At 40.3% G+C, this 21560-nt stretch overlaps 1 protein-coding gene across 5 annotated transcripts in view; it reads left to right on the top strand.

Moving 5' to 3' along the window:
- The window catches only part of PTPRC (protein tyrosine phosphatase receptor type C), a 106575-nt gene that overhangs the window by 69661 nt on the left and 15354 nt on the right, over positions 1–21560 (top strand). For all 5 annotated transcript variants that reach the window (XR_009154493.1, XM_058177650.1, XM_058177648.1 and 2 more), the window contains 13 exons: positions 2969–3171; positions 3957–4017; positions 4483–4591; positions 7310–7344; positions 13634–13743; positions 14443–14533; positions 14665–14741; positions 14879–14915; positions 17160–17257; positions 18380–18505; positions 19141–19298; positions 19647–19782; positions 20386–20535. Coding sequence is in view for 4 of the 5 variants with exons in the window: in XM_058177650.1 (XP_058033633.1) it covers positions 2969–3171; positions 3957–4017; positions 4483–4591; positions 7310–7344; positions 13634–13743; positions 14443–14533; positions 14665–14741; positions 14879–14915; positions 17160–17257; positions 18380–18505; positions 19141–19298; positions 19647–19782; positions 20386–20535 (1391 nt within the window). In the remaining variant the exon portion in view is untranslated. The remainder of the gene's footprint in view (positions 1–2968; positions 3172–3956; positions 4018–4482; positions 4592–7309; positions 7345–13633; positions 13744–14442; positions 14534–14664; positions 14742–14878; positions 14916–17159; positions 17258–18379; positions 18506–19140; positions 19299–19646; positions 19783–20385; positions 20536–21560) is intronic.

Here is a 21560-nt window from a genome sequence, read left to right on the forward strand (position 1 = left end):
ACCAGGTACTTCCTTGCCTTCTCCTCAGGAAGAACAATACCTTCTAACTAAAAAAGAAGAATTGGAACAAAGAATAACTCAGCATCTTGAACAGTGCAAAAACAACAGAATAAGACTGTCTGCATTGAGGCTTGTTCCAAAGAAACAACTAGCCCAAGTATTAAAAGATACCGATACTGTAATATCAAATATAAACACTAGTTTACTACAAGAAACAAATCAACTAATGTACAGCATGGCTTCACTTATAATTGAATACCTAGGATGCAAAATTAACAAAGAAGGTGCGGGGGAGCCAAAAATCACCAAATTAGAAAATAAGATCAGCAAGCTAAGATCAGATGCCAGCAAGCTAGAACAGATGAAAGAAAAGCTGAAGAACAAGAAGCACAAGGAATACCACATCAAGAAATATCAACTAGAAACAAGGAAAATTAAGGAAGCATTGGAAATAATAAAGCAGCAATAACAGCTATATTGTTATATATAAAGAAGATCAGAGATATCAATCTCAAACTGTACACTATAGACAAAATCTCCAATTTCAGTCAAATCAAAAACATTTCTAGTAATCTAGAAGCTGCACTTAACCAGTCAACACCTGACTAAGAAATGGTACAATTCAGGGGCAGGTTTCAAAACCCATTGCTACCAGTTTGTTCATGGGCGCATGTGCAGTTGGGTGGGCGGAGCCTCTTGCCCCCGCCACTACAGGTTTGCTTGACCTGAGGTGAACCAGTAGCAACCCACCGCTGGTACAGTTCTGGGAACAGCTATGTGTCAATTAAAAAAAATGCAACAAGAATGCAGCTTGGATTAAAAAGGAAGCCGAAATGAAAGAACTTGTAATTACATCAAAAATGGTGGAGAAAAGAGCAAGAAAGTTCAAGAATTGTTCAGCCCCAGATAAAAATAAACTGCATGGTTTGGAGGTGAAACATCTGATTGGCCTACCCCAACTCATACTGCCAGAAGGTAAAATTGAGAATTGGAAAATACAAATTCTACCTGGTAATGAAAAGTCCAACAAAAGGGGCATCACCAGGCAGCTACAGACCAATTATTTGCTTACCAACAACTTTCAAATTGCTGACTGGTTGTAGCTGATGAAGTCCAAGAGCGCTTAGTTGAAAACATGTTCTTTCCACCTGAACAGAAAGGAAACTGCCCAAGCAGCAAATGAACAAAAAATCCGTTCCTAATTGACGGGTTTTGGAAAATTGCAAGAAAGGGAAGACAAAGTTGAATGAAACTTGGGTTGATTACAAGAAGGTACTCAACTCCCTGCCATAGGAGTAGATAATTAAGTGCCTAGAAAAAGCAGGGCTCAGTAAAAACATCAGAAACTTTGTGAAACGATCAATGGCACAATGGAAGACACGGTTGCAGATCAATAGTGATAAATTGGGAGAGGTTAATATCAAGAGAGGAATCTTACAAGGTGACTCATTATTATTATCTGTCATTGCATCGATTCCTTTGTCAACAATATTGAATAAGTCAGGCTTTGGCTATCAATAAAAAATTTAAAAAAAACCAACCCAATACTTTAGCTACCATTTTGACTTTTGGAGCACACCCCATCTGTACAAAGCAAAATGACGATTAAATTGAGAACGGCGAAAACCAGGATTTTATTTTGAAAAATTATTTTGGTGATTTTCCTAAATTCTTAAAAAAATGTTCCAGCTAAAGGATCAACCAATGAGAAGCTTATAATTAATGCTAATTGATTGCTAATGCAGTTTTGGTGGTTTTTGTGGATTATATTCATCATCATCATAGTTTGTAGAAATAGATTTTAAAAGGAAGAAAGCAATTCTGTGCCACAAAGAATATCAATATCTGAGTATATAAATCTCATGGCTAGGAAAAAAAATATGTGTTTTTGTGGAGTGAAGAGGAGAAGAAATTATTGAGAAAGTTGGTTTTATTTTCTTGACGATGAATCCCAGTGAAATAGTGAAAATAATCCTGGTGAAATAGTGAAAATATTTAGTATCTATAATTAATACAGGTAGCACCAGGACAATATATTTTATATACATAGTCCTAGTTTAGCAATTGCCTTAGATAGTGACCTTTTGTAAATGTGACAGTAATAAACAGTATTAAAAACCATTTCCCAACCAATGCACACATTTAGGACAACAAAAATATCCAGTGCAAAACTGATTATGGTCTGGTCAGTTTCAGACAGCAGCAGCCAGTGACCCAGAGTTCTAATCAACTAATTAAGGTCACAGCTGAGCTTGTCATTGTGGTTAGTACTTTTTATAGAACTGCTGCACTGCAGAGAAAAACAACACAGAAAGACATACAGGTAGTCCTCGAATTACGAGCTCAGCTGAGCCCAAAATTTCTGTTGCTAAGTGAGATATTTGTTCAGTGAGTTTTGCCCCATTTTACAACCTCTCTTACCACAGTCACTAAGTGAATCACTGTAGTTGATAAGTTAGTAACACAGTTGTTAAACGAATCTGGCTTCCCCATTGACTTTGCTTGTTAGAAGGTTGCAAAGGGAAATCACGTGACCCTGGGACACGGCAATGGTCATAAATATGAATTAGTTGCCAAGCATCTGAATTTTGATCCCATGATCATGGGGATGCTGCAAAGGTCGTAACTATGAAAAACAGACATTTTTCAGAGCCATCGTAAGTCGAGGACTATCTGTAGCTTGTTTAAGCAATCTCTCTGCCCTGCAAAGGAGCAAAAAAAGGGGGGGAATGGGTCAAACACAGGAGACTGTATAAAAGAATTTTATCTGAGTGAAACAGCAGCAACCAGTGAATTTTACAATGTCCACCACTGTCTCTTAGTCACGTCTTTACTTAGTGATCAGTTTGCTTAACTGCTGATTGCAGTCATTAAACAAGAACTACTTGAAATTGTTGAAGCATTCTGACTCCTATACTCTTAACACTGCTTATTTTCTTTTAATGAAAACCATTTTAATTTTCAACAGAACCAAGTCATTTGAGAAACCTTGACTTAAAGATAGCCGGGGAGGGAAACAATATTGTAGATGTTTCTTGTGAGGGACCAGATGAATTAAATGGACCCCAAAAAGTCTATACATTAAAATGGGATGGCAGTGATGAAAAGAACAGCAGCACTTGCAAATTCAAAGTGGACAACCTTTCTTTTTTGAAAACATACACTTTTCAAGTAAGTTGCATTGTTCTAAACTTGAGACTGAGATATTTCACTTTTTCCCCCTGAAATGCAGTATATCTATCTACTTATTCATCAATCAGTGAACTCAAATTTTTGAGAAAATAATGAATTAAGTTGATGGTCTGAATCAGTCCTTCACCAAGCTACTGGGTTGGGTAAAGGCTGACATGCACACAAACCGAAATCGCTGTTTGTGTTTGGTTAATCTGGTGATTAAATTCAGGACACACTGTTCTGGTATTACTGGAGTGGATTGCTCCAGAATTATAAGACAAAACTTGGCAGTACTTGGATCTACAGTAGTGGCCAAAATTGTGGAAATCTTGTGTATCTTTTATCCCTTCGGTCAGATGTAGTAACTACATCCTTATTTGGTCAGGGGCACCCTGCAACCATTTTTAAACAAAACTAAATCAAGTACAGTCAAATTGCTAATTGAATAAATTAATTAATTAACAGCCAAGCATCTGCAGCCATTTCCTTAAAATTAACATTGTATCTGGCATTGAACACTTGGGTAGCTTCTACGTAGCATTTTTTTTATAGTATCAAAGTTTTCATCTTCCTCATAAATGAGGGGTGAAATATATATTTTCTTACTTCTATTTTGTATTTTTGAGCTGATTCTTACAGCTCATTAAGATGTTTATATTCTTAATAAAGGTGGTATATTTCATATGGTATACCTTTCATAGAAGGTTTTGGAAAATTTATACAACAGTTCAATTTTTTGTGCATTTCGTATCTCTACATTAATTATTTCTTTTTCTTATCAGATATCTGTTTTCAATGGACGTTATTCTTCAGAGCCAATACTGAATACAATTGCTACCAAATGTATGTTAACATTTAAAAAATTCCTTTTAATATTTGTTGTTGTTAGTTGCGAAGTCGTGTCCGACCCATCGCGACTCCATGGACAATGTTCCTTCAGGCATTCCTGTCCTCTACCATCCTCTGGAGTCCATTTAAGCTCACGCCTACTGTTTCAATGACTCCATCCAGCCACCTTGTTCTCTGTCGTCCCCTTCTTCTTTTGCCCTCAATCTTTCCCAGCATTAGGCTCTTCTCCAGTGAGTCCTTCCTTCTCATTAGGTGGCCAAAGTATTTCAGTTTCATCTTCAGGAGCTGACCTACTAATCTGACCTTTTAATATACTGATTAATTTAATTTGCAGTATGCAAATTAATTTAATTAAGTTTAATTTGCACACTGCAAACACAAGATAATAACAAAATGTTGACATTTCCTTAACCCTTTGTTTCATTTCATTTCATTTCGTTATTTCATTTCATTCTACAGATGATACTAAAGCTGTCATTGGATTCTTGGCATTCCTGATTATTGTAACAGTTTTGGCTTTACTTCTTGTCCTGTATAAAATATACATTCTTAACAAAAAGAACTCAAGGTAATTTTGTGAAATGCATTCTTCTCCTCTCCTAAGTGTGTATGACAACAATAGGAAAACTGCACCCATTACAAATGTCTGGCACTGACCACTTAGGCAGCTTGTTTGTTGCAAATGAACTGTATAATTACCATTGTCATTGCGTTGTAGAAAATCATAGAAAATTTTGCACAAAATTATAGACAGAATTCTTTATTATTATCACAATTACAGTTAGTTGCATTCAAAGCAGAGATCAAAGCCTTCCAGATTTTAACTACTTATATTTCCATATCCCCCTTCCCTCAGTTGATTTTTATTTTTTTGATTTTATAGAAGTTCATTGTCATTCTGATTTTCTGAGGGGCATGGTTTTACACAGATAGTCCTCAACTTACGATCACAATTGGGACCAGAATTTAATGTCAGCATTCCAGGAAACACCCCTTCCCCAACTCCAAGTTAAAACTCCGAAGCAAGCATCTTTCAAAGTTCTATTTACTAGAATAGGTAAACTGGCACATCTGGGAAAACCTGAATTTGAGAGGTCTGGGTTTTCCCTCAGTAAATCAACCCCCCGCCCTCCGCAAAACCATTCCCTGACTCCACAGTCGATCACATGCTCCAATCACCAACCGTCCCATCTCGAGACAGCACTCCATCCTCTCCTTCTCCAGATGCAGGATCAGCCTGACCTTGACCGACAGGAAGAATGCTATTATGACTAAAGACAACCCCTCTGCTAAATCCCCCTCCTACTTTCCCACACATGAGAAAATGACAGCATGGAAGCTTCTGGCCTAGTATGGCTTCCAAAGCTGACATTTACATTGCAAAACAAGGTGGTTGCTAAATGAGTTGCACCCAATTTTATGACATTTTTGCTACGGTTGTTAACTGAATCATCACAGAAATGAAACGCTACAGCTGTTAAATAAGTCACACAGTCATTAAATAAATCCAGCTTCCCCCATTGACTTTGTTTATTGGAAACTAACTAGGAAGATCTCAAATTGTGATCCCATGATCCCATGACACAAGTGCCAAGTGCTTAATTTTTGGTCATATGACCATGACCATTTGGTCACATGACCATGAGGATGATACAACAGTTGTGAGTGTAAGCACTAGTCACGACTCATTTTTTCAGCGCTGTTGGAACTTCCAACGGTCACTAAACAAATGTTTCAAGTTGAGGACTACCTGTATTAATATTTTGGCCTTCTTAATTTACTTAATACTTAAGTAATATTTTCTTTTTAGAACTTATTTCTCTTTAACATTATTTGCAATTTCTTTTTAGTATCATAAGTATCTTTTATGTACTTCTTTCATTTATTTACCTTTTCCTTTGGTTTTTATTTTCTTTAGAATTTGATAATTTTAGATTTGTTTTTAAAAAATTGGTCAATGACCATTATGAACCTATACTTAGATTGAACATTTGGAAGGATGCTGATCGAATAGTTCCATTTCAGTCAGCAAGTTTTCTTCTAGAAGATGACCTTTTATTTTTCTGTCCTTTTTTCCCTACTTTTTCCCAATAAGCAGCCAGATGTTTGTGTATTTATTATGTACGTGGAATACATAGACCCTCCTCCAATTCTTGACACCAAGTGTCCAGATAGCTCTTAAATTAAGTGCCCTGCCTTAACGCAATAATCATATGGAGATTTTTTTAGGTTCAAACCCTGGTAAAAGTATATGAGCCATGCATTGAAGCTATGCCTGTCTTATGATCTTCAAGTAGAGTGAAACCAGTTTCAAGTGGTCTCTAGGGGAAATCAATTAATGACATGGTAATTAATTAATGGTAATTAATCAGTGGCTCAGTGGCTAAGATGCTGAGCTTGTCAATCGAAAGGTCTGCAGTTCAGCAGTTTGATTCCCTTGTGCCATGTAGCAGGGTGAGTTTCTGTTACTTTTTCCAGCTTCTGCCAACCTAGCAGTTCGAAAGCATGTAAAAAATGCAAGTAGAAAAATAGGGACCACCTTTGGTGGGAAGATAACAGCATTCCGTGCGCCTTTGGTGTTTAGTCATGCTGGCCACATGACTAGGGCCTCTGGTGGCTCAACAGACTAATGCAGTCTGTTATTAACAGCAGCTGCTTGCAATTACTGCAGGTTCAAGTCCCACCAGGCCCAAGGTTGACTCAGCCTTCCATCCTTTATAAGGTAGGTAAAATGAGGACCCAGATTGTTGGGGGCAATAAGTTGACTTTGTATATAATATACAAATGGATGAAGACTATTGCTTGACATAGTGTAAGCCGCCCTGAGTCTTCGGAGAAGGGCGGGATATAAATGCAAATTAAAAAAAAACAACTAAGGAGACATCTTTGGATAGTGCTGGCTCTTCAGCTTTGAAACGGAGATGAACAGCTCCCGCTAGAGTCAGAAACAACTAGCACATATGTGCGAATGGAACCTTTACCTTAATGTAGAACAGGAATATGCTTGGTTGTATGTCAGGGGTGAGGTAGTTCTCATACTTATCTAAAAAAAAATGTGGCATTTGAAATAATTGTTAATATGCATCAGGGGAGCACACTCTGCTGTTCTGGGTCTTGTGTGAGCAGGAGGGGAACCTGCTTTTTTTCAAAGTTGGCGTAGCAGAATTAGAAAGAAGGCTTAATGTGCTTACATTCTGACCACATCAGCATGCTCATTAACAACTATTGAAAAATAGTAATATTTTGTTCTCACCATTCAGTCTTTTCTCTTTGATGTTTTTTGTAGAGATGAAGAAGAAGGAGTAAGGCTTGTAACCAGAGGTAAATATTTAAATAATTCTAGAAAGTACGGGATTTTTGAAATGGTACTAAAAAAAGTTTTCCCAGATGTTCATAAAGCCCATTGCCATATGGAATTATCTCCCTAGGGGTGTCAATCATGGTGCCATCGCGTGACGTATTGTGACTCCCCCCCTTCGTTAAATGGGGTGGGGGTGGCCACAAGTTTGACACCCCTGCCCTACCCTGCCCTACCCCTGCCCTACCCTGATGAGTTTTCCTACCCTGCTTCTGAACCAAAGTGCAACAATGTTCTGTCCTCCTTCGCCTCTGTCCGAGTAATGGCTTAATTAGCCGGCACTATCAGCTCTGGCAGCAGAATAGCGAGCGTATGCCAGATGAGTCACCCAGGAACAAACTTCAGCTCTTAGTTAATCAGTTGATTTGCCTGCTACGAAGAGGCACAGCAGTTCTCGCTGCCTTTATATCTTGTGGGGTGTGGCTCCATGATTCAGCACTTCTTAGGCCTGCCCCACCCCTGCTTCTCTTGTTCCCGCCTCTCCTGCCTACGAAACCTAGGGTCCAGCCAGGCCTGATTGCCGTCAGCTGGGTCTGAAGGCGTGGCCTGGGGGAGAAAAGAGTCAGGGGATGGAGGCCTCGTTATCTCTTCCACCTGGCCTGCCTCTGGCTCCTGGAGCTGAGCCAGGGAAGCCGGTGCTCCCGAGGTAAGTCCTGACGGCCCTTCCCCCTCACTTTCTGTTAAGTTCGGGAAGTAACGAGGCTGGAGACCAAGGTAGTGACAACAGCTCTTTAATATATGGTGAACCCAGCAACCAAGCTGGGGAAAAACAACCCTTTATATACTGTTTAACCGGCGGCTTCAACCAATCAGCAACGTGCTTGTTTCCCGCCAAAATATTTAAAGATACATAACACTCCTCCCCTCCCAGAAAACACTTTACCACTATTTACATATTATTTACATGTTATTTTTCGACGTAGTCACGCAAATAACCTGGGCGTCTCCTAATTCTTTCGGACCTGCGGTTCAGTCCTGGTGGTGTTTTGAGCTGGTCGGAGGGCTGTTTTCTCCTCCCAGCTCTTCCTCTAGGCCATCGGGCCCTGGATTACTTGCAGACTTTTTCTTGGCCATCCGCCCTGGATTACTTTTTGAATTTTCCTGCTGTTTCCATCGAACCTGATGGCGTCGCTGGACCTCCGGGACCTCAGCTAAGTCTTGCGCCTCCCCCGGGTTATGGTCAGCTGTGGGTTCAAATAATGAGTGGTCATGATCTGTCTCATTTAGCTCGGGTTGTTCAGCTTATTCGCTTCTTATCTGATCTATGTGGCGCCCATACTCGGTTGTCTTTAACTCAACCAAGTATGATTTTGGACCGTTGCTTTTATGATTTGCCTGCTAGCCAACTTGGGCCGCCCCCATAGTTGCGGGCCCACACTGTCGCCTATGCCCATTTCTCTCGTTTTTCTAGTTCCCCTTGTAACCCTCTGGTGTGTAATGGGGATTCAAACGTCAAGTGGGCACCGGAGTTTCCGTCCCATCAATAATTCGGCTGGGCTTCTGCCTGTAGCAGTGCTTGGGGTTCTGTGCTGAACGGCCAGAAAGAAATCTATCTTTGTTTGCCGGTCACCTGGCTTGAGCCTGGACAATGCCTCCTTAGCGCCCGGACGGAACGCCTGCAAGGCCATTCGACGCAGGGTGGAAAGGCGCAGAGAGGGCATGTCGGATGCCCTCCTCTGCCAAGTATTCTCAAACTGGGCTGCCGTGAATTGCGGGCGTTGTCGGATACCAGCGTGTCAGGCAACCCGTGGGTTGTGAATAGGTGGCGCAGGGCTGCGATTACTGCCTCGGCTGTTGTGGATTTCATGAGTATGATCTCCAACCATTTAGAGAAAGCATCGACAACCACTAGGAAGGTTTGGCCGTGGAAAGGGCCAGCAAAATCAATGTGGATTCTTGACCAGGGCCCTTGGGGTTTTTCCCATTCCCTGACTGGGGCCGTTGGGGGTAGAGGTCTGGACTCTTGGCAAGCCTGGCATTTTCCTACCCTCTCAGCAATCTCTGAGTCCATGAGTGGCCACCACACATAGCTTCTTGCTAGCCCCTTCATCCTTACGATCCCTGGGTGACCCTCGTGGAGGAGGTCCAATACCCTTCCCCTCAATTTCTCCGGGATTACCACTCGATCACCCCATAGCAGGCACCCCCCTTGAGCCGAGAGCTCCTCACGTTTTTTTACAAATTCTGTAAACTGTTCGCCCGGCGCAGCGGGCCACCCTCTTTGTACCCAACCGAGTACAGTCCTTAGCATAATGTCCCGGTATGATGCCCGAGCCACTTCCTTAGATGTGACTGGGCCAGAGTCCAAAGAGTCAATCAGCAGGATGGGCGTCCCCGGAGTGGGGTCTTCGATCGCCCCTGGCAGTGGGCATCTGCTTAACGCGTCCGCATGCCCCACTTCTTTTCCCGGTCGATGCTGCAGCTTGTAGGAATAAGCGGCTAAGAAAATAGTCCATCGGGTCAATCGTGGCGAAAGTGCCACAGGCGTTGGTGATCGCCAGCCAGTATTCCTAACAGCGGTCTGTGGTCAGTCACAATTTCAAAGTCTCACCCCAAAAACATATTCGTGAAATTTTTACCCTGACACAATTGCTAGCTTCCTTATCTAACTGGCTATAGTTCCTCTCTGGGAGGACATCGCTCTGGAGTAGAAGGCTATAGGGGCTTCTGTGCCATTTGAAGTCTGTGGCTGAGCACAGCCCCCACCCCGTAAGGGAGGCATCGCAAACCAGCACTAAGGCAATGAGCTATGATACTGGATGAGCAGGCTATCGCCGAGAGCAGGTTTTTACTGCTTGAAAGCCCTACTTTCCGACTTTCCCAAGACCAAACAGTATTTTTCCTAGAAGCTTATGCAGCGGTTCAGCAACGTTGCTTTGTTTTTAAAACCGCGTAAAATTCACTAGCCCCAGGAATGCCTGTAGCTCTGTTTTGTTTTTGGGCGCTGGAGCCTTTCTGATTGCCTTGACCTTGCTCTCAGTGGGTGAATTCCTTTCTTGTCTATTCGGTAACCCAAGAAATCGACGGATTCTACCCCTATCTGGCATTTGTTCACTTTAACCTTTAGTCCGCTGACCGGAAAATGCCCAGAACCTTTCTCAACGCTCCCCAATTCCTCTCGTTTTCGGCTGATATCAATACATCATCAAGTAGGAACTACCCTGGGAGCCCTTGCAGAAGTCGTTCCATTAAGTTTTGAACAGCCCGGTGCCACACTCACCCCAAATTGTAATCGGGTACACTTGAATGCACCCTGTGAGTTACAATCGTTTGGGCTTCGGCTGTGTTGGCGCTCACGGGCAGTTGCTGGTAGGCTTGGGCCAAGTCTAACTTTGCAAAGACTTGCCCTTGCCCCAAAGAGTGCAGCAAGTGTTGCACCACGGAACCGGTAAGCGCTTTTCTGTAAGGCTTTGTTTAGCGCCTTGTAGTCAGCGCAGATTCTAATTGACCCATCTGGTTTTACTGGGGTGACGATTGCCTCCCACTTTGCGTGATCGACTGGCACCAAAATCCCTGATTTATGAGCTTATCTAGCTCCTTGTCAATTTTAGGTTTGAGGGCAAAGGGACTCTCCTTGCCTTTAACCTAATGGGGGCTACCTGGGGGTCTAAGTTGAAGGAAATAGGGGTCCCCTTGTACTTGCCCAGGTAGTCCTTGAAGACATCTTCGAACTCATTCATGAGTATGTCTTTCAGGTTACAGTCACTTCTGTAGATGCCAGTCACGCCCATGCCCAGTGCACGAAACCAGTCTAGTCCCAACAAACTAGGCAGGGTCCCTTCGACGATCGTGATGGGCAGGGTCTTCTTGTGTGGTCCATACTCGACTCGGACAGAGGTGGTCCCTCGAACAGGGATTCGATTCCCTTGGTAGTCGTGGACTCGTAGCCGTTGTGTTTGCAGGTGGCGCTTCGCGACTGATGGCAGTGACTTCGCCAAAGTGTCCCAGGACATGATGGTGATTGCTGACCCGGTGTCCACTTCGAGTCGGCACCGTACTCCTTCTATTTTGGGTTTGGTGAAGATCTTCTTCTCCACTCGGGTTGAGGCGCGGCCTATGACCACAGTCGTTTGGTTCGAATCCGTGCCTTTTTTGTTTGAGCCAATCGCGGGTCGCCTTGCCGATCCCGCGCTCTGATTGGCCGATTTGAATTTTCGGCGGGAAGGTTGGGGAGCTCGACAGACTTGAGCTAGGTGCCCTTTCTTCTCGCACCGCCGACATGTTGCGTCCTTAAACTTGCAGCGTTGGCGCTGGTGTTGACCTCCGCAACTTCCGCATTCGTCCCGGTCCTCTTTGCCGCGTTTCTCGGTTCGGCAGACCCCTTCCTCATCCTCTCCGTCGGATTCGGTCTGGATCTCTTCTTGGTGCACCGGGGTTGACTTTGTGCTCGCCTTTGGTGTGAGAGGCTTTTGCAGTGTCTCCGCCGCTTGGGTGGACATTTCATGCGCTCTGGCTTCGTCCAGGGCGTTTGCCAGCGTCAGATTGCTTTTCGATAGCAGCCGCCTCCGCAATCGCATGTCTCGGACCCCCCTAATGAGTTGCTCCAGCAGCACCTCGTCCAGGTCTCGGTACCCACAGTCTTTGGAGGCTTTCCGCAGGGTGGCCATGTAGTCGCCGATGGATTCGCCCTCTAGCTGTCGGCGCTCTCCAAATTCAAAACGCCGCACGTATTTGGACGGCGTTGGCGCAAAATGGTTTTTTAGCAGGGTTTGCAGAGTTTGCCACGATACCGATTGTATCGGCGTTGGCTCTGCCAGGGCTTCCGCGATGTCGATGACCTCGGGACCGCAGTGGCTCAAGAAGTATGCCCTTTTGCGGTTGTCTGGAACTCCTTGCAGTTCGTTGGCTTCTAGAAAGCTTTCGAAACGGGTCATGTACGTTCCCCATTTCTCTCTAGCTGGGTCAAACGGTGCGGGCGGAGTGTAACTGGCCATCTCCGCTTTTCTGCCCTGTGTTTGCTGGGTTCGGTTCTTCCGTGCTTCAGCTCGGTTCTGGTGCTCCTTAGCCTCGATATCCCACCTTCGTCGCCAGTGTTAAGTTCGGGAAGTAACGAGGCTGGAGACCAAGGTAGTGACAACAGCTCTTTAATATATGGTGAACCCAGCAACCAAGCTGGGGAAAAACAACCCTTTATATACTGTTTAACCGGCGGCTTCAACCAATCAGCAACGTGCTTGTTTCCCGCCAAAATATTTAAAGATACATAACACTTTCCAAGTCACTTTCTGGCAGGAGGCCTGGCTCGGGGGGCGCAGACACAACAAACAAATTCTAAGCACAATGTTGTCTCTTTCATCATCCCTTTTTACATCAATGGATACATGGCCTATATATCAATGGAATTAGCACACCCTCATTATTATTGTGAAAATAACTGTAAAAATCAGGGCCCACTCTTTATCTTATTTAGCTTATTCTCTCTGTTTTATTCACAAATGAAGTTTTAGCTTCATTATGATGTCATTTGAAGCAGTGAATGTAAACTTCATTTCTGCATAATTTCATATTTCTTTAGAGCCTTTTCAATAATTTTTAATACAAAATACACATGTGCTAAACTAGGTACTCTAAAAGACTTTTTTTTTTCCTTTGCAAATGAGGACCAATTTCAATAAGACATAAAAGTCATCTTGCTCTAATTCAGGCTGGATTGTAAACAGAATGTGGCCTGATTAGCATCACAAGAACTATACAATATGTGGGAAAAGACTAATTCTTTCCTGATCCTTGATCAAAACAAATTTCAAAGCCCTTGTGGCTACATAGGGATTTTTTTTAAAAAAAAAAAATGCAATTAGCATCATTGAAGAATGTTAAAAAAAGTATCTAAAAGTAATATCCACGCGTAACTTTTTTTTTCCTGAAAAAAAAAAGGAATAAGTACAGAAAAAATGTATGCTTCCTTCATCTCAGTGTTCTCAACCTTGGCAAATGTAAGGTTCCAAAAGGAAAGATGGAAAAATTGTTGTTATGAATTACAGTTGTATGATCATATTAATTTTACGTGCTGTTTTATTCGCTTCTCTACTGTTACTGTGAAAGTTTAAATGCATATACCGTAAGTGAATTAAATGCCCTTGGATTGAATAATTTGGTGGTAAATTTTAAAGCTTAGCTCACTGGATTCAGGCAGCAAAGCCATTCAATAATTTTGACACGTGTGCTCAAGCATGTATTGAATTACAGTTTCATTGCACATATCAGAAGCGATGCACATATGCTTATCTGGACATATTTCTAACTCTTTTAAAGATGATGAAAGACAGATGAAGAACATAGACCCAATTCCTGCAGAGTTATTGTGGGAAGCTTATAAGAGAAAAATAGCAGATGAAGGAAGGCTTTTTCTGGATGAATTTCAGGTTAGTATCCCAATCAAAAATCTTTGTATGGTCTTGGTGATTAGCTTTTTTTACTAGATAGTTCCCACCTTAAGGGTCTCACACATTAATTCTTTTATTCCCTTTCAATATCAGGGAGTAGCATGGTGGCCTAGAGGTGGAGCTTTGCCTCACAAACAGGAGACTGTGGGTTCGATCTTAGGTAGCAACAGATATTTCTCTCTCTGGGTGCAATGAGTAATTGTCTGCTGCAAACTCCGCATAGGCATCAGAAAGGGCATCCGGCCAATAAACACTCAGTTCCAATCAGTCACCCTGACCCCACCCCAAAGCAAGGGATTGCAGGGTCATAAAAAAAGCCTCCCTTTCAATACCAGGGAGATTAGATATGTCTGAATAGGGCTATAGCAACCTCATCATAATAATCTGAAGTACGTAATATGGAAAATGAAGATAAGCATCTTTATGTTTCCATTCAGATTACATTGTCTATTTAATAGGCCTGAAATATTTTTATTTCTACATAGGTTTATTTTAGAAATATATCCTGCTGATTGATTTGGATCTTTTGCTAAACAAATGCAAATAGAAAACTGGATTCAGCATAGCCAGCAAAAAACAAAAAAAACAAACAAGGATTCAGTAACTCATCCTCTTTGTCTGAGTTTATAATGTTTTTTACCTAAAGTTTTTGACTCAGATGCATATTGTCTTTTGCAGAGCATTCCCAGAGTCTTCAGTAAATACCCCATAAAAGAAGCACGCAAGCCTTATAACCAGAACAAGAACCGTTACATCGATATCCTCCCCTGTAAGCGCATCATGCAAACATGAACTTTTCAACTTCTTTGTTCCCCTGCCCGCTTTCAAAAATTATACCAAACTAACAATATTGATTGATTGACATTCTTGGTCTTGATTTTTTTGTTTCCATATGAAAAGATGATTACAATCGTGTGGAGCTGAACTCAAGCCCAGGGGAGCAGGGATACGACTACATAAATGCAAGCTATATCGACGTGAGTGACTTTCATTTAAAATGTACAAACTCATAGTCAGACGCTATTCATCATCTTCTAACTCTTCAGATTGTGCAAATATTTTTTTTTTCTGAGCCCGTACATGCAGGATAATAATATATGACTTTCTATCACAGGGTTTTAAAGAATTGAAAAAATACATTGCTGCACAAGGTTTGTATTATCTTTCTGACTTTGATTAGCACGTAGAAATGAATTAATACAATCATTGCTGCCTCTATTTTCTCTGAGTAGACCGCCAAGCAAAATGGTGGTGCTGTTCCATACCACAAAATAAATTTGGGTAGAAGTTTCCTTCCTATTCTACATCACAACTTGCTCGTCCATTATTCTTTCTGTCCTAAAGAGCAATGTGTTCCTTACGTTCATAACAATGTGCAAAATAATAATTTTTTTAAGTTCCATAGATTTACCTTTAGCTGGTTATGATGATCATCACTAGGGATTAATTTATTTCATTTCCATGGATTGTACAAAGATGATCAAATATGTGTCTAACTAGCTGTTACTTTGAAAAGAAAGTCAGGTTTAATTGGTTCTTGTTAACCATCTCTAAGGATTGAGTTATTTATTTGTTTGTTAAAGCCACCCATTCCAACAGGCCCTTGGTAGTTTACAAAACCCAGAAAACAATTAAAATAGTTAAAAGCATTTTTTTAAAACCACTTTCTGATTTTTTTTTTTAAATTAAAAGATATTCAATTTAGTAGCAATTAACAGTAAATATTTTATTTTATCAATAAAGGATATTATTTCAGGATTGAAATTAGGATTTCTTGTTGTTGTCTGAACTTAGTTCAGCTCAGAAAGCAGCAAAGAACCCTCACATTTTATTTTAGTTTACTTTTTTCACTTGGAGTATGGAATATCTACCTATCTATCTATCTATCTATCTATCTATCTATCTATCTATCTATCTATCTATCTATCTATCTATCTATCTATCTATCTATCTATCTAAGGCAAACAAGGTCCAGGCAGAAGAACATCATGGTTTCAAAATCTAAGGGACTAGTTTGGACAAAACTCAACAACACTTTTTCGTGCAGCTGTTGATAAAAATAGGATCACCAACATGATTGCCAAGGTCCGATGACGGATATGGCACAAGAAGAAGATATATACTTACTCCATATTCCAACTGAAATAAATGTGTGTATTTGTGTGTGTGTGTGTGTGTGTGTGTGTGTGTGTGTGTGTGTAGTATGTAAAAATAATATATAAAAGGGAAAACCTAAGCAATTAAAAAAACCCATAGAAATGTTTTTTTAAAAAATACATTCTGTTGTTGCATATAATTTTTGTTATACAAAATCTGTCAATATTTACATTGGGTTTTACAGAGATGTCGGTCTCTAGGTAACTCTTGATAATAAACGCCATTACAACCTCTTAATTTCTGTTCTTTAATTAGAAATTATGCTTGATTAAAATAAATGGAATTGAATGAAAACAATATAAAACAAATAGAGAAGAATTTTTAAAAAGTTACAAATAAAGCAAAAAGGAAAGGGGAAAACTAAAAATACCAAACCTTTAGAATTTTAAAATTATAATACAGTTTAAAAGTCTTAATGTGATATAATGTGCTGGTTAAGAACAGCAATTTCATTTCTTTTCACATTAATTCAAAGGTTGCTATGAAATTTCTAAACAGCAAACTAAAATTAGACCATATGAAATTGTGCAGTTATTCTCCAATCTTATCTGTTAATTGATACAAAATTAGTTCAAAGGCTCAGAGTCAACAAATTTTATTTAGCCACCTTCCAGAGTGTAGTACACAATCAGGAAATACTTCATTGCCTAGATTTTGGGGACCTATGTCTAGAAGGCACATAAAAAGCTATCCCAACCATTTCAGTACAATCTACTTAAAAAAGGTCCTGAAAGAACTTTGCAGCAGATTCTGCCAAATATTATTCATGTTTCAGATAAAAAGTAAACAATTAATTCCCTATACATATATCAGAGACAAATACCAACTGATCGGAGTGACCTATGAGTCCTGTAAATAAAACTAAATACATGTGTGTGGCTATAATGAACATTCCTTCTAAAACAAGCGTATATTAGGAAAAATGTCACCCAGCGTCAGGGGTCAAACAGCTTTAATAAATGATTATTATTAAAATATACAAAAATGCATGACTATATGAATATTTGCATGCACTTTTCTCCTGTGCTAGTTCGACTTGGAGAAAGTAATGTTCTGCTAGCCATAGAAAAAGAACGCTTTTGCAAATATTCATGCTGTGGAAAAACCAAGAAGCTAAGAGATGCAATCCATTTAGGGCTGGGGAAAGGAAAATTCGGTGGCATTTCAGTTGACAAATTAGCCCATCCCTAATTATCACCTTGAAATGCTTCACGTGATCAAAGTAATATTTTTGGCAGGTCCCAAGGAAGAGACAATAGATGATTTCTGGAGAATGATCTGGGAACAAAAAGCAACCATTGTTGTCATGGTGACTCGCTGTGAGGAAGGCAGCAAGGTGAGCGGAAAAATACCCATTGTGTTATTTATTAGTTCCTTTACTTGGAAAAAAAAATCCCATATTTTTAGACCATCCATTATCCCAGTGTGTCAATGGCTACTTGAAAAGTGACACAATTTGCTTAGCTGATTAATTTAGTAGGAAACTTCTTTTCTATAAGCTACTTGAAATGATACATAAGGGTGTTGAGGGTTTGCTGTTTGCCTTTTGTTTTATTAAGTATAATACTTAAGCCACTTAATCTGTTTCAGTGAAAAGGTGGTTACAAAACTGGAATAGGAGATGCAAGAGTAGAAAATAGTTCTTACCAATGCTAACAGTAAATCTAAACTGGTATAGGGCCATTAAAAAAAAGATTTAATTTGATTTGAACGTTAAACTAGTTTCGAACTGCTGCAATTTTTTTTTTCTGGTGTGACTTGTTTTTTATTCATGCTAGCTAGAAGGCATAAAAGTGAACAACTATTTTAGTATCTTCACCTGGCTTTGGCCAAGCTTGACATGCAGCATACACCCAACTAGCAATAGCAATCGCAGTTAGACTTAGATACTGCTTCACAGTGCTTTACAGCCCACTCTAAGCAGTTTACAGAGTCAGCATATTGCCCAGTAGTGGGTTCCACTTATCTTCGCTACTGGTTTGGAATTGGGAGTGCGCGCGTGCATGCGGTTGCTTTGTTCACTCGTGGTACTTTTGTGCATGCGCAGAGCATCCATGATGATGTCTGGGCAGGTGGGTGGAGCCTCCGGCCGCTGCCACTACTAGTTTGTCCGAACCGGGGTGAACCGGTAGAAACCCACCACTGATTTTCCCCTAACAATCTGGGTCCTCATTTTACCAACCTTGGAAGGATGGAAGGCTGAGTCAACCTTGAGCCAGTGAGAACTGAATTGCTGGCAGTAGGCATAATTAGCCCACATACTGCATTCTAACCACTGTGCCACCATGGCTTTTTTTAATCTAAATATATTTTGCTCTAGATCATTGTGTAAAGGTGTCATTAGGGTGATATACTCAATAACAAAGACAAACTGAAAATCTATGCAACTCATTAGTTTAGCAATAAAGCAGTCTGTTCCATCCTGCCAAAATAGTTGAGCATCTTTGTATTCCCATAGATCAAATGTGCCAAGTATTGGCCATCAATGGAGGAGGAGACTGCATCTTATGGGGACATTATAGTAAACATAAATGAACGCAAAGTGTGTCCAGATTACATAATTCAGAAGCTGCATATCAACCATGTAAGTAAGAAACTAAAAAAATTGTGTTTGCTCAATAATTGTATCACGTAATGCCTAGAATCATGAGATGTGGACCAGTGGTTTAGAATAGAATAGAGTAGATTTTTTTATTGGCCAAGTGTGATTGGACACACACAGGATATTGTCTTAGTGCATATGTTCTCAATGTACACTAAAAAAAGAGATACGTTCATCAAGAATCATAAGGTACAACACTTAATGATAGTCATAGGCTACAAATAAGCAATCAGGAAACAATCAATAAATATAAATTGTAAGGATAAAAGTAACAAAGTTACACTCATACAGTCATAAGTGGAAGGAGATGGGTGATGGGAATGATGAGAAGATTAATAGTAGTGCAGACTTAATAAATAGTTTGACAATAGTTTATTGATTCATATCCCATTTTCGTTATCCCACACCTACATATCTACTACGTAAATTTTGCCTGGATAGGGTTAGGGTTATATATACTGGATTATGCTGAAGAACTCTTAACAAAAGTCATTGGGATGAATATATGTTGACGGCATTTCATAATCTTGTTCGCCTCTGGCCTATGTCATACTAATCAATGATTGCTACATGGACGTTTTGATATATAACTCACATTAAACTGACTTTTTTTCCAGAGAAGAGACAAATCAGCAGGAAGAGATGTGACCCACATTCAATTTACAAGCTGGCCAGATCATGGGGTACCCGATGACCCCCATCTTCTACTCAAGCTGCGGCGCCGAGTCAATACTTTAAGCAACTTCTTTAGTGGCCCAATAGTAGTCCATTGCAGGTAAAATAAGTTTTGCTCAATAAGCTTGTGTCCAATTGATCTTCCTTTACCCATGCAGTTAGAATAGATGATACTGATAAAACCTGATATACTGATAAGAACACATAATTTTTACTAAATGGTTTAAGCAATGCATTTGCTTAAACTTACTTAACAATTTAAACAATAAAAGGGATGTTATAAATGTGTAACCAGAGGAATAAATTTATCAAACATCAAAATCTCTGTGAGTTCGGTTGAACTGATTTAAGGGCAAATCTCAGCAGGTTTCCCATAATCTGTCAATCTTAACAGCAGCAGCTTGAATGATGCTAGTTGCATTTTCTTCTTTTTTTACAATGATGACAGTGCTGGTGTAGGTCGCACTGGAACCTATATTGGGATTGATGCAATGCTGGAGGGATTAGAGGCTGAAGGACGAGTTGATGTATACGGATATATTGCAAAATTACGACGTCAGCGATGCCTCATGGTTCAAGTGGAGGTATATATAAAGAGTTTGATTAATTAGCACTAGTTTTCTGTAATGTATGAGATAATTCTCACCTTTGTTATATTGTGATATTTTGCTTCACTTGCCCACGACTGTATATATTTCTGCAACAAAAACCATAGCATTCAAAGATAAGAACTTGCTTATCTCCAGCAATTTTTTTAAAAACAGAGTTCCTATCAGGGTCATTTAACATATATGCTATGGGCATTTAAAAGAATTTTATTTCAAATGGAATACGGTGTGGTATCTTGGTACTCAACTGCTTTGAAACTCATCTAATTTGGTATTCAATGAATTTTTAGGTGAAAATTTTGTCCTGGTACACATTGTTTGTTTGGTACTCAACGCACAAGCTAGAACTTGTCAGTGTCACTACCTTGTGACTTACTACATTATTCCTTATGGGAAAAATTTGTTTGGAACTCATTGTTTTAGATACTCATTGTGCCTCCCTGAACCAATCAATATTGAGTACCTAGGTACCACTGTATTTTACTTTATCCAATGTTGAATTGATTCAATTACCAGTCCCATTTTTACTGCAACTTTCCATCTGCCATTTACAATATCTGCAATCCTTGGATCCATTAGGCACAGTACATCTTGATCCACCATGCTTTGGTTGAATATGTCCAATTTGGCGAAACAGAGGTCTTTGTTTCAGAACTGCCCAACTATCTCAGCCAGCTAAAGAAAAAGGATTCACTCAGTGATCCATCTCTGCTGGAAGCTGAATTTCAGGTAAATAGGATTTCTTTCTCTGGCCATACAGAAACAGCCAGTTTAGTCTAGTGGTTAAGGCACCAGGCTAGAAAGCAACAAACGGTGAATTCATGAAAGCTGGCTGAGTGACTTTAGAACAGTCAATCTTTTTCAGCCCAATCCACCTCACAAGGTTGCTATTGTGGAAAAATATGAGGAAGAAGATGTGTTGGGTATGTTCACTGGCATAAGTTATTTCTGACAATAATAATAATAAAGTTGGAATATAATTAAATGAGGCAGTGCAGTGACTTAGCAGCTGGAAAGCTGGCAGGTTCGAGACCTGAGCACCCTGCAATGAGGTGAGTTTCTGTCCTCACCTCACTCCAGCTCCTGCCCACCTAGCAGTTTGAAAGCAAGTAGATAAATAGGTACCACTTTGGTGGGAAGGTAACAGCACTTGGTGATGTCATGCTGGCCAAGTGACTAGAATAACATGGCCTTGAAATGATGAGAACCACCTCCTATAGTCAGCAACGATTAGCAGAATAAAATCCACAGGGATTCCTTTTTTTTATAAGTAAATGAATGAAATAAAATAAATACAGCAAATGACTACTAAACTAACACTTTAATTTTAAGCAGAGGTGGGAATGTTAATACTCTGTATCATTGCAAGTTGGTTTCTGCTCACTTTAGTTGATTCGCATTTAAAATTAAGTAAACTCTCTCAGAGAGGGACTCCTCAGGGTACCGTCAGCCAAGCAATGTCGGCTGGCGGCTCCCAAGGGAAGGGCCTTCTCTGTGGGGGCTCCCACCCTCTGGAACGAACTTCCTCCAGGACTTCGTCAACTTCCTGACCTTCGAACCTTCCGCCGCGAGCTGAAGACGTTTTTATTTATTCGCGCAGGATTGGCATAGAATTTTTAGAAGTTTTTATTATTCGGTTTTAAATTTTAAAGTGGGTTTTATTGTTCTAAATGCATTTTAAATTTGGGGCCATATTTAATAAGTGTTTTAATTATTGTTTTATTTTGTATTTATTCATTGTGGTTTTATTTTGG

Source organism: Ahaetulla prasina, chromosome 3, assembly GCF_028640845.1.
Source record: "Ahaetulla prasina isolate Xishuangbanna chromosome 3, ASM2864084v1, whole genome shotgun sequence".
In the NCBI taxonomy this organism is placed as follows: domain Eukaryota; kingdom Metazoa; phylum Chordata; class Lepidosauria; order Squamata; family Colubridae; genus Ahaetulla; species Ahaetulla prasina.